At 35.5% G+C, this 18535-nt stretch overlaps 1 protein-coding gene across 1 annotated transcript; it reads right to left on the bottom strand.

Annotated features, from left to right (window-relative positions):
• Positions 1-15640: 15640 nt before the first annotated feature.
• Positions 15641-17231, bottom strand: LOC105865828 (olfactory receptor 10A7). The gene has a single exon (XM_012754685.2). It carries the CDS (start codon positions 17228-17230, stop codon positions 16280-16282), a length of 951 nt encoding a protein of 316 aa, XP_012610139.1. The 5' UTR covers position 17231; the 3' UTR covers positions 15641-16279.
• Between the last annotated feature and the right edge of the window lie 1304 nt (positions 17232-18535).

Here is an 18535-nt window from a genome sequence, read left to right as displayed (position 1 = left end):
AACACAAAAACTGTTGTAATGATTTTACTTTTAACTCTTTCGTAAAATGATTTTTTGTTCCAAAGTATTTACTTTAAATTATTTTACAGGACTCTTTGCTAAACAAATCTTTTTTCTCTGTGTTTGGTACTCTTTTTTCCTTTTCAAAATAGGCTTTGCTATTCTCTAAGTCACATTTGAGCTAGGGACCCTCTCTCTTTTAAAATTAGCATAAAATTGGCTTAAACATCACACAGTGGGAGTTCAATAACCTCACCAAACTTCTGAAAGCTCTTCAAGATTTACATATTCTTGACCACTTTTAGTTCTGCTTTTCTGTTTTTGTCTAAAGACGAATTTACTTTCATATCACTCACCTTGGTTGTTCTCTTTTCTCTGATATATACTGGAGAATATGGAAGTGTATCCTCATGCACGGTAATTGTTTTGTTTATATACTATGTTCACAGAATATCTGTAGTGTCATGACAGACTACTTAACAATAAAATGTTAGCTGGCCATCCCAGGTAGTTTTCATACTGGTTGTCATGGTAGTCTCTTGCCTTTTCTTCTGTATCTGATTCACATCTGCCCGCTCTGCTCTTTCCTTTCAAGTTCAGCACATAATTCAAAATTATGTTAACTTTTTGATTTTACCTTGTTTTTTTTTTTTTTTTGCCTTCTTCCGGAACATATTTAGGTCCTCATATTTACCTCCTAAAAAGTTTATCATATCATCAAATTATTCTAATAATGACAGCACTTTTCCTAAGAAGAATATTGTGTTATTTGTTAAATTGTATTTGAACCATATTACATTTTGTATGTTCCAGCTCTCATGTTAAAAAAATGTACAAACATCTCTAGTTAATACAAATGATTATGAGATAACTGAGATTGTGTCTCAAACGGCTTCATTTCTTTTTTTACTTTTTTCTTTCCTTTCCTTATTCTCTCCAATTGATCATTTTTCTAAAAATGTCTATATCCTGGCCATTTAAATATAATCCATACTCAGTAGGGAGATTTTTTAAAGGTTACAGTTTATATTTAAGGTAAAAAAAAAAACCACAGGAAATCCTCAATCAACAAAAGATGAGTTATCTAAGGTGGCAGAGTATAAAATCATAAAGGGATTCATATGTATACTGTCTAGCCTCAATTTAAATTACAACTAAAAAATGATTACAAACTACTTGATAGCATTAGTTTGCTTCTTAATTCCAAAATGTTTTCTAGATGATAGTAAAAGTGATATATTTCCACCACCATTATAGTTCCAAGGGCATCTGTGGCTGTTTTGGCAATATTTAAGTAAGATAAGAGATTCCTTTAGGGTATGAAAATTGGATTTCACATGAAATGTTTAAATTCCATTGAATTTAATATGACTGCTTGAATATATATAAAAGAAAATTTCCCAAGTTCAGAAAAAAAATCCATTTTCAGTGTCATGTTTCATAATATTCATAACTATGGTGCATCCTAGAGGTATATGCAGTCATAATTATAGGAGGGAAATGCATTTATTAAAATACATTTCTTGTTTCTGTTGGATACTGTGAAGATCTGATCAAAACTAGATTTCTACAAAGTGAAAGGTTCAACTGTGTTTCATAATACAATTCATTCTTTCAGTATAATTTTCAAAATGGTCAGCTTAATGCTTACTCTGTAAAACAAAAATTAGCTATAACTTTATGCCATACTATTGCAATGGTTTTACAAAGAAATAATTTATTTTCTACAGCTTCATGCAACAAAGTTATTATGATTAGACTAAGTACATAATTTATTCCAAACCTTAATTTATTCAGTAGCAATTTTTTCCCAATTGTCTTCTTTTGATGTGAGTCTTAGAGCAGAGGCAATTTCTCAATGTTGCATCTCCATCACATATTTATGTTGCCTAAACTCATATTTCTATCTCACATTCTCATCTAAAAATACACTAGCATCAGAAACATATGCTCAGGTGTGGAAGCCCAAAGATTTTATCATAAAAATCTTATCTAGTTTCATTTCTTCTCATGATTTTTATTAAAAAGAGGCAATATTCTCCAATTTATGTTAAATTTGAAGCATATTTTCCTTGGTTATGCACTATATATGTGTGTGTGTGTGTGTATTTAAGTCTTGAAAGGAAAGGTAAAAAGAGAAAATTTCAGGCTTATTGTTTACTCTAAGATGTTTCCAGCCGATGTGAGAAACAAATAGCTTATTTTGTGGTTTTTAAGATTGCAGGAACTAAAATCTTTTTTGTACACTGTGCCACTTGTCCCAAGAGGATTAACTGACTTACTAATTTTTAAAAATAAGGACACATTTCCCTGGAGACCATTTGTACTAGGATATTTAAAATACATTAAAATTATTTTATTGAGTGAAGAAAATCCTATAATCCGTAAATTCATGTTTAAAAACAAGACAAAAACTACTTTTCAAGGTAGCTATATGTTATAAAATATAAGGTGGTTTTAATGAAATCTAAGTCAGTTTACATGTCCATGAAAATAAACATTTTAGACAAGAAAAATAAAACTCTTAGACAAGAAAAATTAAACTCTTCAGATGTATTTAATAAGGGGCTAATTTTGTACTTCCTTAGGTTAAGACTCTGAAGGCTGTCATTTTGAGTAGCAGACCTAGAGACTTAATCAAGTTCAGAATTGAGAAAGACAATATGTCATCATTGACAAAGAAAATAGTATATGGGATGATATTACCATTTCAGGGTAAGAATCATAAAGATTTGAATTGAAGGGAAAGAAGGCCAATATGGAATTTCTCAGGACAGATACATGAGAGTCAAATGTGTTTGCACCTGCCAAGAATCCATATTCAATTTATAGAAAATTTTTTGCTGATTCTATGTAGAAATTAAATTTCCAATATGTTTACCTTTGTACACTTCCACTACTAAGTACTTAAACTAATATGAGCTGCCATAGCAGATACATTTTAAAAATCATTTAGACGCTAGAAATTTAAAACATTTTAGTGAACAGTAAAACACATACAGAAAATGAAATTATACAGCCTGGTCATTTTTCACAAACTGAACATACCCATGTGAGTAGCACTCAGATGAAGAAATAGGAAGTTGCCAGTAATCCAGAATGCTTGCTCCTGTTTCTTTCTGGTCATTATCCCTTTAAGACTAATAACTTTCTAAATTCCAACAGATCAGACTAGTTTTGCCACTTTCAAGAAAGTAAAAATTATTTCCTTGAAATTTAAAGTCAAATATGCAGTATAGATGGTGGGGGTGTGTCTGTTGTTTAGCGGGGTGAGATGGGGGTTTTGTTCTCTATGCAGTCATTCAGAGAGGCTACCTAATTAACATTATATGCCACCTTGGATGCACATCTACAGATAGCAGATGAAGGAAGACAGAGTGGAGAATCACATGGGAGGTTTGTATTTCTAGGCCTGGAGGTGATTTTCATAATGGTCACTCATATTCCATTAACAAGAATTCAGTTACATAACTGCACTTAAATGCAAACAATCAGGATACTTAGTCTAGCTGTGGGCAGCAGGAAAAGTTTTGTGACTAGAGGACCAGTGTCTGCTACAACTGCCATCATTCTAATCCAATCTACCATTACCTTCCACCTGGATTTAATAGCCTTACAAATATTTTTTTGCCTCCTTCCATTATTCAATCTATCTTCTATAAAGAATCTAAAATTATGCTTTCTAAATTTTAATTCAGATTATGCCACATCTGTACTAACATTAGGTCACAAAACCTATTTGAAATGTAGATTATGATTAGCCAGTAAAAAGTCCCATGGTATAGTCCCTCACCACTGACCCTAACTTCATGTCCTTCTACTTTTTCCTCATTTACTGTGTTATCCATTGTAATACAGACTTTCTTTCCATTCCTCAAGCTCTTTGTCACCTCTCTCCCTACCTGCATCCTTGCTCCACCTCCAAATTCCAAGCCTCAGATTAAATAGCACCTCCACAAAAACGTCAACTTGAGGAGGAGACCATATGTGAGGAGGCACTTCCCTTCCTTAAAGTCTTATCTCAGGCTTTTATTCTTCTGAACACAATCAACATTGATTACTACTTGTCATTTCTTTACCTTTTTTCTCTCCTGTCTTGATTCTTCTACAAAATTCTAAGCTGCATCAGGGCGGAGACTGTGTCTGTTGTATTATTCATCCATATGTACTCACGATCTGGAATATCCCTCATACTAAATAGGAAGTGAATAAATATATTTTTAAGAACAAAAATAGTTGAATTATTCTGCTATGAAAGCAACTGAAGTTTATTCTGAAATTCTGGAAAAGGTGAAATAAGAAATAAGGCATTGTCACTGGCTAACACAGCATAGAGAGAGGAAGTCTGGGTAGTGCGCGTGGAGGGAAATCGGGGGAGTCAGAGTGTAAGGCAAGCTGAGTTTTAAATCTTTAATTCAGGATATCATCTATATGAAAATCTTCTGATATAGCTCTTCCAAACTGTCAAAGAAAATAACGAAAACTTAAAATTAATACAGTAATTCAAACTTATGCAATTCTAAAAGTATTTGAAAATAATGTTAGGGTAAATATGAAAAATTCATCCAAGTGTTATGTCACAAAGCAGCAGTCGTTTCACAATTGAATAAAATGATCTTCAATTTCTCTTTAATTCCTTTCCTTGTCTTAGAGAAACCAAATACACATTATCAAGAAAACTGCTCATTATGACTGTCTAAGCAGTTTTGTGTGAACAAAGTGACTTAATAACTCCTCTTGCCCAAAATATTATTTAATTAGGTTTATTATTTTGTTTTTATTAAAGGTATACATATACCACGTTCAAAGGTCAAAAATTCTATAACTCTTAGTGAAATTAGTAGCCTTCTGCTCCAGCCATCATCCTCCATAATTCCTGCTCCCCAGAGACTTACACTGTTGGCAATTTTTTTTCCCTTTTACATGCAATACTATTTCTTAACTGATATTTTTAGTTGTATATTAGTTTTGGGCTTTCATGTATGGAATATAAGCATTTTATTTCTTACACCTCCTAACCAGCCCTCCTAAACACACTTCTTTTGTTGTTGTTGCTGTCTTTTCATTGTATTTTTCATGATCATTTTCATTATAATCGTTAGTAAATTTGTATTCTAATTTACATTGTTTTGACAATGTAGATATATTTTTCCAGCTAAGTCAATCTTGACATATATTCTGTTTCTCTATTTAACAATATTTTGTTTCCACTGGGCTTATTTTTCTCATTAAAATAATTGCATCATTATTTATATACTCTTCAGGATTCCCTTCTCAGGCTAGCCAGCAGAAGTGCAGATATACTCTTTTTTTTAGGGTTTTATTTTTATTTTTTTTATTTTAGCATATTATGGGGGTACAAATGTTAAGGTTACGTATATTGCCCATCTCCCCCTCCCCCCTAGAGTCAGAGGCTCAAGCATGATCATCCCCCAAACGTTGCACATCTCACTCATTGTGTTTGTATATACCCATCCCCTCCTCCCCCTCCCACCTGCCCGACATCCGATAAATGTTATACCTATATGACCACTGAGGTGTTGATCTGTTATTACCAATTTGCTGGTGAGTACATGTGGTGCTTCTTTTCCCATTCCTGAGATACTTCACTTAGTAGAATGGTTCCAGCTCTACCCAGGAAAATACAAGAGGTGCTATTATCACCATTGTTTCCTAAAGCTGAATAGTACTCCATGGTATACATATATCACATTTCATTAATGCACTCATGAATTGATGGACACTTGGGTTGTTTTCACAACTTTGCAATTGTGAAATGTGCTTCTAGAAACATTTGAGTGCAGGTGTCTTTTTCATACAGTGATTTTTGATCTTTTGAGTAGATGCCCATTAGTGGAATTGCTGGATCAAATGGTAGATCTACTTGTATTGCTTTAAGGTATCTCCATATTACTTTCCACAGAGGTTGAACTAGTTTGCAGTCCCACCAGCAGTGTAGGAGTGCTCCTATCTTTCCGCATCCATGTCAACATTTATTGTTTGGGGACTTTTTGATAAAGGCCATTCTCACTGGAGATAAGTGATATCTCATTGCACTTTTGATTTGCATTTATCTGATGATTAGAGATGTTGAGCATTTTTTCATATGTTTGTTGGCCATTATTCTGTCTCCTTTTGAGAAGCTTCTGTTCATGTCCTTTGCCCATTTTTTTATAGGGTTGTTTGATTTTTTCTTGCTGATTTTCCTGAGTTCTAAATAGATTCTAGTTATCAGCCCTTTATCAGATGTGTAGCTTGCAAAAATTTTCTCCCATTCTGTGGGTTGTCTGTTTGCTCTTGTGACAGTTTCTTTGGCTATGCAGAAGCTTTTTAATTTGATCAGGTCCCATTTATTTATTTTTGTTGCTGCTGTGATTGCATTTGGGGTCTTCTTTGTAAATTCTTTGCCTAGGCCAATGTCTAGAAGAGTGTTTCCAACGTTTTCCTCTATAATTCTAATAGTTTCACACCTAAGATTCAAGTCTGTTACCCAGCGTGAGTTAATTTTTGTGAGAGGTGAAAAGTGTGGGTCTTGTTTCAGTCTTCTACCATGTGGCTATCCAGTTTTCCCAGCACCATTTATTGAATAAGGATTCTTTTCCCCAGTGTATGCTTTTGTCTGCTTTGTTGGAGATTAGTTGGCTACATGAGGATGGTTTTATATCTGGGTTCTCTGGTCTGTTCCACTGGTCAATGTTCCTGTTCTTGTGCCAATAAAAAGCTGTTTTAATTACTATAGCCTTGTAGTATAGTTTGAAGTCTGGTAAATTGATACCTTCTTTTTTGTTTTTATTGCCTAGGATTCATTTTGCTATCAGGGTCTTCTCTGGTTCCATACGAAGCGTGAAATTATTTTTTCTATATCTGTGAAAAATGATGGTGACATTTTGATAGGGATTGCATTGTCTCTGTAGGTCACTTTGGGTAGTTTGGCCATTTTAACAATGTTGATTCTGCTGACCCATGAGCATGGTATATTCTTCCACCTGTTTACATCCTCTGCTATTTCCTTCTTCAGTGTTTCATAGTTCTCCCTATAAAGATCCTTTACCTCCTTAGTTAAATATATTCCTAGGTACTTTATTTTCTTTGTTGCTATTTTGAAGGGAATTGAATCTTTGATATGGTTCTTACTTGTACTGTTGTTGGTGTATATGAATGCCTCTGATTTCTGTGTATTGATTTTGTATCCTGAGACTTTACCAAATTCATGTATCCATTCAAGAAGTATCTTGGTTGAATCCTTGGGATTTTTTAGGTATAATATCATGTCATCAGCAAAGAGTGAGAGTTTGATCTCTTCTGCTCCCATTTGGACACCCTTAATTCCGCTCTCTTGTTTGATTGCTGTAGCAAGGATTTCCAGCACTATGTTGAATAGAAGTGGAGATAATGGTCAACCTTGTATTGTTCCAGTTCTAAGTGGGAATGCTTTCAATTTTTCCCCATTCAGTATGATATTGGCTGTGGGTTTGTCATATATGGCTTGTATCATTTCAGATATACTCTTAATAGATTCATATACAGTAGACAGACTCTTTCTTTCCTTTACTTTTTTCTCAGCACTGTCAGTCCTGGAATTATTTTTATTCCCTGCCATCATAACTGGCTGATTTCTAGAGCTGCATTACAGTTGCACAACTGTTATGTCCAAAGTGATCTTTTCTATAATTATGAAGATTACTTTTAACTTCCCCCTGTTTCCAAGTGTTGATACAGATGTCGGGGGTATTTAAGCTTCCTTCTTTAAAGAAAGCAAATAAAAATTATCAATGCAAAATTTATGAATACTGAATTAGGAAAAAAATAAATTTTATTTAGAATGAAAATCATAAAATATCACAAATTTAATTAAGCTATTGAAATAATAAAATCCAGAAGATTAAATTTTATTAACTACCTGTTATACTCCAATACTTTTTCCTTAAATTTTTGAGTATATTGCTTAATGGTATGTTCATAGTTTTATTGTATTTTGTTAACTAATCATTTTAAAATGTAAAAATCAGTTGCATTTAGTAGATATACAATGTTCTTCAGCCACCACCTATAAATTCCAAAATATTTTGATCACCCCAAAAAAAGACCCATGGCAAATGTCAACCTGCTTTGTCTCTATGAATTTACCTATTTTGGACATTTTATATGGATGGAATCAGAAATCATATAATGTGTGACCTTTTATATCTGGATGTTTTCACTTAGCATAATGTTATAAAGATTCATCTATATTGTAATATGTATCAGTAACTTTCTCTGGTTGAATAACATTCCACCACATGCATATATTACATTTTGTTTATTCATCTGTTGATGGACATTAGGATTGTTTATACCTTTTGGCTATTACAAATATTGCTGCTTTGAAAAATAGTGTACAAGTATTTATTTGTTTGAGTATCTGTTTTCAACTCTTTGGGTATATAGCTATGAATAGAATTGCAAGATTATATTGTAATTCTGTTTAACTTTTTTAGAAACTACAAAACTGTTTTCTCCAGTGGCTATACCATTTTGTACTCCCACCAACAATGTATGAGCAATTCAATTTTCCCACATCCTCACCAACACTTGTTTATTTCCTTTTTGTTGTTGTTGTTATAGTCATGCTAGTGTGTTTGTAGTAGGTTTTCATTGTGGTTTGGATTTGTATTATCATAATAACTATGACTGTGAGTATCTTTGCATGTCTTCATTGGTTATTTGGAGAAATTGTCCCTACAAGTACTCTTAAAAATTATGTATTTTTTGTTACTGAGTTATAATCAGTCTTCATATACTGTGATTAGAAACTTATGAGGTATATGATTTGCAAATATTATTCTCCCATTCTTTACACTTTCTTGAAAATTTTCTTTGATACATATTTTGAATTTTAATGAAGTAAAATTAATTTTTTCTTTGTTGCTCATGCTTCTGGTGTCATATCTAAAAATCTATTCCCAAATCCAAGTTCATGAAGATTCACCCTGTATTTTTCTGAATGTTTTATAGTTTTGGCTCTTAAAATTAGGTCATTGATATATTTTAGTTACTTTTAGTACTTAGTTACCTTAATTCAGTGTGAAAGAGAGGTCTAACTTCATTCTTCTCTGTGTTTCAGTACCATTTGTTAAAGAAACTATTCTTTCCTCACTGAATGGTCTTAGTACTCTTGTAGAAAAGTAGCCATAGATGTGTGAGCTTATTTCTGCATCCATCCCAGAAAAATTCTATTCTACTTTTCTATACATAGATCTTTATGCCAGTACCACTATTTTTTTTCATTAATGTAGCTTTGTAGTAAGTTTTGAAAGTGGGAAGTGTGTCCTACCACTTGTTCCTTCTTTATAAGGATTGATTTGATATTCATTGTCCATTGCACTTCCATGTACATTTGAAGATTGGCTTTTCCATTTCTGAAAAAATATGCCATTGGAATTTGACAGAGATTACACTGAATCTGTAAATTGTTTTCTGTAGAGGCAAGGAGGAGTAGGAAAGATGGTGGTAGAAGTCAAAAGCTTATATTATTTATTCTATTGGCATTTTAATAATCCATAAACGTGGGATGTCTATCTACTTATTTACCTATTTAACTTTCAACCATGTTTGTAGTTTAGAGAATACAAGTCTTTCACTTTCTTGGTTAAATTTTTTCCTGAGTATTTTGTGTTTTGGATGATATTGCACATTACATTGTGTTCTTAATTTCCTTTTCAGATTATTCATGTTTATGTACAGAAATACAAATGATTTTGGGGGAGTTGATTTTGTATTTGGCAACATTTATTAGTTTTAATAGTTTTGGGTGGATTCTTAGGGATTTGCTGTAAAAAAGATTATGTCTTCTGAGAATAGAGATAGTTTTACTTCTTTCCTTTCCAATTCAAATGTGTTTTATTTATTATTTTTCCCCTAATTGCTCTGGCTAGAACTTCTAGTACAATTACAAATTACAGTGATAAAAACGCACATTCTTGTCTTATTCCTGATCTTATCTTAGGGTTAAGGACATTTGGATTGTTTCTACCTTTTGGCTATTGCAAATAATGCTGCTTTAAACAATAGTGTACAAGTATTTGTTTCAATACCTGTTTTCAATTATTTGGGTATATACCTAGGAGTAGAATCTCTCCCTCTGCCCAGGTCTGACTGTGGCAGCTGCTGTGATGCTACTCAGGTTGCAGTGGTTTTACTATTGGGTTGGTGAGATGGCAGCAGCGGATACTGACACCCTGGCCTGAAGGCACTTGCTCTGCTCAGATCCCTGGGAAGTGGCTAGTGGGGTTTGGGGAGGGGGTATGGCATGCAGTCACAGTGCATGGGAGAACATCTGCCCTCCCTGGTCCCTCCCTGGCCTTGTAGGTATAATGGGGAGGTGATTGCAGGGGAGCCAACCCCTCTTGAGACCTGGTACTTGAGGGCAAAGAGTGCAGAATGGCATCTGTTACAGTGACCTGGGGCCAGAAGCTGGCAGGATATACATACCCACAGGGGATCCCACTGTGCCTACTCTCAGGTATAATGCTGCTGCACAGTCTCCAAGCAGCTCCCTGATCAGTTAGGATGCCTGCTGTAGTCAGGGAGCTCTCTCACAACTTGGGTTGCAGTGTCCACTGGGGGAGTGTGGATCCCCAGGGATCCCTCCCCTGTACCATGCTTCATAGTAGGAAAATTTCAATTAATGAGTCAAGGATGAGTCTGACAGATATGATTCTTACCTTCATTATCTAGAGTAAATTATGTATCTTTTGTCATTTAGCCATTTCTATATAACAGATCTCCCCAACTTAGTGTGTTAAAGCACTAACTATTTCCAATTGCTCTTAAGTTATGGGTCAGCTAGACAGTTCTGCTGGGTTCTGAATTGGGTTCTCTCACATTTTTGAGAATCAGCAGGCAACAAGCTGGTCTAGAATGGAGTCTATTGGGATGAGTCAGCTCTGCTTCAGAACAACTCTCTTGTTCCATCAGGGTGGCTCTGGCTTGTTCTCGTAAGAATCAAGTGGGTGCCAGAGAGAGAGAGAGAGAGAGAGAGAGAGAGAGAGAGAGAGTATATGTGTTCATAGTTTGTTGACTCTTACATTCTGAATGGTGGAACATTCCCTCTGTCACATTCTTTTTGCAAAAACATATTCTTCTCTATATATACTTCCAGATTCAAGGGATAGGGAGATAGACACCACCCTGTTGAGAGAAACTGCAAAGCCACATTAAAAAGGCATGGCTGTACCACATAGCTCATGACTAATCACCTGAGTACTAATCACTTATCTGGGTGCTTAAAACAACAGCAATTTATCCTCTCACAGTTCAGGAAACCAGAAGTCTGGAACTGAGATGGTAGCATGATATCTATTTCTTCTGAAGACTCTCAGGGAAAAATCTGTTCCAAGCCTCCTTATGGCTTGGGGTGATGGCCAACAACCATTGGTGTTCCTTGGCTTATAGCAACATCACTCCAATTTCTATCTACCTCCTTCTTCATGTGGCTGTCTTCCCTGTGTGTCTTTAAGTTTCTGTGTTCCCAAATCTCTCTCTCCTTATATAAGGAAACTAGCCACTGGATTTAGGGTCCACCCTTGTCTAGTATAACCTCATCTTACATCGATTGCATTGCAAATGCCCTATTTCCAAATAAGGTCACATTCACAGGTACCAAAGGTTAGTACTTCAATATAGCTTTTTGGGGGATACAAACAATCCTCAGCAGTGATCCTGTACATTTTATGGAAGATGATTAAGAGAAATAAAATACCATGAATATCTATAGGCTATAAACACAGGCTGTAAATTTATGAAAAAATATTAATATAAAAGCTCAATCCTTTGTGTGTAAGAATAAGAGAAAATACCAATTAACATGAAAAGTAACTCAGTTTCTTCATGGCCTTTTTACCCTCCACTGTGCATGTTCCTATGTCAAACACAAGACATTCCTTATCCTTTGTTGTTGTCAAATTTAATATCTTATAGTTTTAGAACCATCTCTTTTATAAATGATCAAAGTGATTATCAAATAGTTTCTAGCTTGACCAAAATCAGTAAGATAGTGAATAAAAGAATCAGAAAGGGTATCTAGGTTTTCTTACCACACACAGAAAAGGACAAGTATATGAGGTAATGTATATGTTAAAATAGCTTGATTTAGTCATTCCACAATGTATGTGTATATATATATCAAAACATTGTGTTGTATACTATAAATATATACAAGTTTTACTTGTAAATTAAAAATAAAAAAAAACTTTTAAAGAAAAGAAGGAACTAAGATTAGTGTTTCTTCTGCCACATTTGATTTTGTTTTATTCATATATGGTTTTTATTCACAGTAAGATTGTAAATTAGTTGAAATAATTATCTTGTTTTTTCTTCTATTAGCCATTTTTCCACAAATTTGCCCATGGTTTTATATAGAAAACAAATCCAACTTATCTGAAAATGGACATACCATTATCATATTTAGGTTCTCATCCAAAGACTCTTTTAAAAATTGTTTCTGCACCCCCTCCAGACACTCACAGAGAATTCATGTCTAATTTATGATCAAGAGGGAGCCCTGTCTCTACATACCATGATGATGATGATGACATGTGTATATAAATTATTTTCCTGTAGAATTAGAATACCTTCCACAAGACTTACATATGAACCATTTTGACTGAACTTAGAAATGATGTATGTTTCTTGATGTCTGGTTTTATATCTATCAGAATTCTTCATCGCCAAAAAACTGAAACTGACTCTTGCTGACTTATACAGGAAAAAAAATGTTGAGAAGATATTGATGAGGGCACAGCACAGAAATTGGGAAGAAAAATGGGTGAACAATCAGAACTACAGTGACAATCCAAAAGCATACTCCAGAATCTGTGTAAACATAATTTTAAATGTAGTGGCACATCTAAAATCTGTATGCACAGCGTAAGATTGCCCTACTGGCACTGGACATCAGGCCCCACCACTGCCACTTCCATCTTGGTTGCTCCTGGACACTGGGAATCACTGGCTCCATGTGAACCCCTACTGCCTCATTTCCTTGCATTATAGCACATTTTAAAATCTGATTATTTGAACTTAGGTTACATGCTCACAAATTAGCTGTAAGGAAATCTGGTAAAATACATTATCTGACCTTCTCATCTTCTCTATAGGAAATGTCTCTGCCTTCTACTAAGCCTCAGATAGTGAGTTCAAAGGCTAAGCAACACCCCCTGTGATGATTGTCCACTCCTATCTGAAAAAATTGAACAGTTATAGCACAATGAGAACTCACAGGACTTCATAATAAACTTGTGCAGAAATGATTACTTATGGCTGAGAAATAATTTTTCACTATCATATTGATACTGAGTGCTTGATTCTGAATTCAAGTTAACAGGTAACTGACTACCATGTTTGTGAGTTTCATTCCACAATTAAATCCTATTATAACTTATTTTACCCAACTTTTATTCTCTCCACTATCAAATATTCACAATGCTTACTGTCAATATTCATTTATAATAGGAGTTTATAAGTGTTTATTCCTTTATATTTTTGTAGCATTGATTTTGGCAACTGAGAATTTTGCTTTATCACTTCATTAGATAATTTTATTTTTCCTAACTAATTTTACTTAATTTTTTTATCTCCTAACCAAATTTAAAACTCCTTTAGGACAGTTTTATTTATTGCATGTTAAAATATAAATATAAAGGAACATTATACATCGGATTATATTCACTAATTAAACTTCACTGCCACTGAGATAAACTGAAATGAAATTTTTAAGCTGCATTGAAATATAAACAATGTTGATTTCTTTTTATTCTTGCCTCAGCTCCCACATATGTGACAGTATTGGATAATATGTACACTAGCTGATCTTCAACTAATATTCAACTAATTCTTATATTAGCTGTGACAAATTTGAACTTTGGAAGCATCCTTAGACACTCAAACTTAAGGACATTTAGAAGAGATACTTCAAGAATTGGTTGTAAGTGATAAGATGGGACATACATTTAGAAGTGGCCTACAAAATTGTAAACTTAGGAAGGACGTTTTGAAAAGTATTTTTTTCACTAAAACCAAAAAGTCAGTCATATCACCATAAAAACAATGATGATAATATTTGTTCCAAAGAGAGACTCTAGAGTTACTGTTAGTTATGAAAATTTTAGAGGGCACTTATTTGGGATAATAACTCACCAAATAAATGTTTTCAATTATCGTTTTGGATATACTAATGACATTATTAATTAGCTGTTGGAAATTTTAAGAAAAAGATCAACTTGTAAATTGAGGCTAAAAAAAATTAAACAAACAAAAAGTGAGTTCCATGAAGACTTTGTGGCTCATCAATTTTAATAAAACTATTTGAAGTACAGTTAATTATATTATCAATTACCTGCTAAAAGTCCTGGAGTATAAATCACACAGGATATGCAATAGATATATGCCTCATTAACATCTCCTGTTTACATCTTACAGAAAGAAATAATTCTACATTTCAAATAGTATATAGTATATATAGGATATGCATAACTAAAAGATACTATTCAATATATAGCACCCACTCCATATTTTCTATATTATTTTGAGAATAATATCAAACACTCAGAAAGTGTTTCCTGTGTGTCAGGAATACTCATAAGATCTTTTCAAATATTACTTATTCTATGTTTACTGTGCTAATTTGTTAAACACATACATATGTACTACTAAATTGATTTTACAACCTCATAACCTACTCATAAGTCATATACAGCTGGTAGAAAACATTGCAAAAGAATCTTGACAGATAGAATTACACTTAGTAACATTAATTCAAGTTAAAAAATTCAAGTTAAAGGAGAAATATTTAAAGGAACAGATTTTTTCTGCCTCAAACTTCCATTACACTCAATGGATATATACTTCAGCAAATCAAAATTAAACTAAAATAGTCACTGTAAGTTGCAAATTTGTAGTTGCTTTCAAGCTTTCCTGAAAATTGACAATGAATGATGGACCTTGGTTACTGCTTGAAGATGACATTGTACTATTAAGAGAAACATTGGCTAATGAAGACTTAGAGGAACTTATATCATTGTACATGTTTCTTATTCAAAGCCAATATATGTGCTTATGTTACTGGAAATATAAAATACTGTCCAAAATTAAATTTGATTCAATCTCATTTTGTCTTTTCCATTGTTTTGAAAGCCAAATAATCATGTAGGAGGTGACAAAATGTGACCAGAGATTTTTACAAGGTTAATATATTGGATTTCAAATTCCGAAGAGTATGGGTTCAAATTATTGTGGCTATTTCGCAATAACTTTTTTCTTGTCAAGTTACTTGCAGTTTCTAATCATAATTTGTCTTTTATGAAAAATAAAAATATAAAAAGATTTATCTCTTGAGTTGTTGCAAGGGCATGTGTTAAAGGCAATGCTTCCATTAATCATGTTTCCTATTATTATTACTCTTTTGTTTTACTATGTTGTTTAAAGTCTAAGAATAGGGAATTACTAACTAAGTAATGGCTGATTTAGCCAAGAACCAAAAAAGTCCAGAATCATGTCACCAAATATTAATACTAAGGTAATTGTATTAAATAAACTTATTTAAACATGCAATCCATATAAAGAACTTGCATCATTAATTCTTGGCATATACTAAACTCCACCATTTATCCATTTTAAAAAAAAGTCATTTAAAACACATTACATGATTCATCTTTGCATCCCATTAGCTGCAGAATATATGTGGTTTATGGTAGGTATTTTCATTTCCCCTTCATAACTGTTTTTACCCTTCTCCATCCTGCTCTGTACCTTAGAAAGCTCGCATTTATATACTGCATTAAAGACATTCTTGCTCCCTGTGTCATATTTGGTTTGACAGAGAACAGAATCCAGCAATAGGTTGGAGAGAGTCAGAATAAAATAAGCTTTGTATGGCCACCTTCACAAAAGAACAAAGATCTTGTTAGGTGACTTTTTTTTTTTTTTTTTTTTTTGGTAGTTGTAGCATTCTCCTGGTTCCAGTTAATACTCTTCTTTCTACCTTACGTTTCAGGCCAAGAAGTATGACATTTCCATTGTATGGACTGTTTTAAAATAGCTCTCTCACAAAGATTTTCCTCATTATCTCAATTGGAGAATACCATGTCTTTCTTGCTAGGACCCTGACTGATACACTGAGATGCATCTACCACAGTAAATGACACTGATGAAATACGAGCAACTCTTCTACTCCTTCCTTTTAAGCTTTTGTTAGCGGGTTCTGTTGCTCCTACTTTGTTTTAAAACTTCTACACAATAGGATTCAAAATGCATCTAACTTCTGCAAGACTTTTCTAGTGATTGCCCTCTTGACTGCCCCTTTTACTTCATTATTCCTTAGGCTGTAGATGATGGGGTTTAACATAGGGGTGATGACAGTGTAGGACAATGACACTAGCTTTTTGCTTTCAGGGGACTGGTTGGATTTGGGCCGTAGGTAGGTCAGGCTGGCTGTTCCATAGAAAAGGGATACCACAATGAGGTGTGAGGAACAAGTAGAGAATGCCTTCTGGCGACCAGAAGCAGAAGGCATCCTCAGAATGGTTGTAATAATGCGGGTGTAGGAGACCAAAATGAGGGAAAAGGGAAACATGATAAACAGGAGTGTGGAAGCAAGCGCTTGCATTTCATACATGGTTGTATCTTCCGTGACTAGTTTCAACACTGGAGGACCATCACAAAAAAAATGGTCTACGGTGTTTGGTCCACAGAAAGGAAGGGCCATCATCCAAGCTGTCTGCAGCATAGACACAGGAACACCAGACATCCAAGAGCCTGCAGCCATCCACAGGCATAGAGATCTGTTCATTATGACTGAATAACGGAGAGGGTTACAGATGGCCACAAAACGATCATAAGCCATCATAGAGAGAAGAAAACATTCAGAGCTGCCAAAGAAGAAGAAGAAGTACATCTGGGTTCCACAGCCCACAAAAGAGATGATTTTCCTTGGAGACACTAGATCCACCAGCATCTTCGGTACCATGACCAAGGTGAAACAGACTTCAAGAAGGGATAAGTTTCGGAGAAAGAAGTACATCGGTGTTTGAAGAGCAGGATCCATCATGGTAACTGTGACAATAAGAAAGTTGCCCAACAAAGTAACTGTATAGATGGCCAGGAACAAAACGAAGAGGGAAACTTGCATCTCGGGGTTGTTTGTAATACCAAGAAGAATAAATTCAGTGACTCTGGTGTGATTTTCACAAACCATATCTTAGATAAGTTTCTCTCTAAAAATCAGAATATGTGCATCAAAGGGTATTCAACAAATATAAATATAATCTCAAAAGTAATAGTATCATCCATAAAACAGATCTCTGTTCTCAGTTGTCTTACCCCATCTGTTTCTCTGAAGGAGAGAGAATGTTTAAAATAAGGAAAAAGAAACATTTTGCATGAATATTACTAATTGCTTATCACCTTGGTGCAGCTCTTGTCTCATCAGCAGTCATAGTCTGTAGCTCATATTCTTCATCACAGGCATGCTCCTGCAGGATTAAGTAGAAAGAGTTTAGACTGATAATAATTAAAAAAGAGAGGAGAAACACTGCCAGACAGAGTGTCTCTGCAGAAAAGACGGATTTATTCTAGCAGAAATTAGAAAAAAGAAGGAAGAAGACGAGCATACAGCAGACGAGGGCCGGAAGGAGGGGTACCTGAGACCCCGGGAGACTCCATCGGAGGAGGCAGCGGAGGAGAACTGGAGGCTGAGACCACCAGAGCGGCCCAGAGACCAGCGGCAAGGGTAGGTGGATTTGCTGTTTCCCGTCCCCTGCATTTGGGACTGCTGGTGGGCTCCCCAGCGGGTGGAGAGACCTGCGGACACCAGGCCAGAGACGGCCGCCGCCAGCCAGCGGTGAGCCTGTAGCAGCCGTGGCACCAGGTTCCCAATTTCCTCCGGGCACCCCCGTGTGCACAGACTCGAGCTGCGCGGCAGGGCCATATTGCCTCCTCCTCCCCTCCGCTGACCCTACCAGCAGCTGCCCAGAGAGACAATACAGCCACCAGCCAGAGGCACCTCCAGGGAATGGGACCTTCCCTTTTGGGACCCTACAGCTGACTCAGGGGAACTCAGACTGTGAGCTCCCTATGCGCCAGTTCTCCCAGGTGCTGCTGGCACGGTGTTCCCAGGAGAACAGTGCCGACTCAGAGGCTGAGAGACATAGACCCAGCTTGGGCTCCCTGTGGGTGAATTGGGACCGGAACTCCTCTCCCTGGTGGGGATACAGTCTGAACTCTGGGACCCAGAGGTTGGACCTGCAGACCAGATCCCCTGCACCAAGGGCTAGCATTGCTCGAGGCACAGAAGGGTTATACGTGAACTGCCTACTGAGGTGTGTGTGCATCCAGGAGTGGATCAGAATCCTAGAGGAGGCTATGGGCCCAACCCAGGTGGCGTTCCTGTGCAGGGAACCTACCCGCCAGCATCACAGTCCAGGGAGGCCTGGTGGCTTGTGGTCTGGGCTGCTGGCAGAGGCCCAGGAGTAGCTGCGGAGTTGGGGAGGGTGGAAAGAAG

The sequence above is a fragment of the Microcebus murinus genome, chromosome 10 (genome assembly GCF_040939455.1).
Source record: "Microcebus murinus isolate Inina chromosome 10, M.murinus_Inina_mat1.0, whole genome shotgun sequence".
Taxonomy (NCBI): domain Eukaryota; kingdom Metazoa; phylum Chordata; class Mammalia; order Primates; family Cheirogaleidae; genus Microcebus; species Microcebus murinus.
The sequence above is the reverse complement of the archived record's forward strand: the minus strand, read 5'-3'. Positions and strand labels throughout refer to the sequence as shown.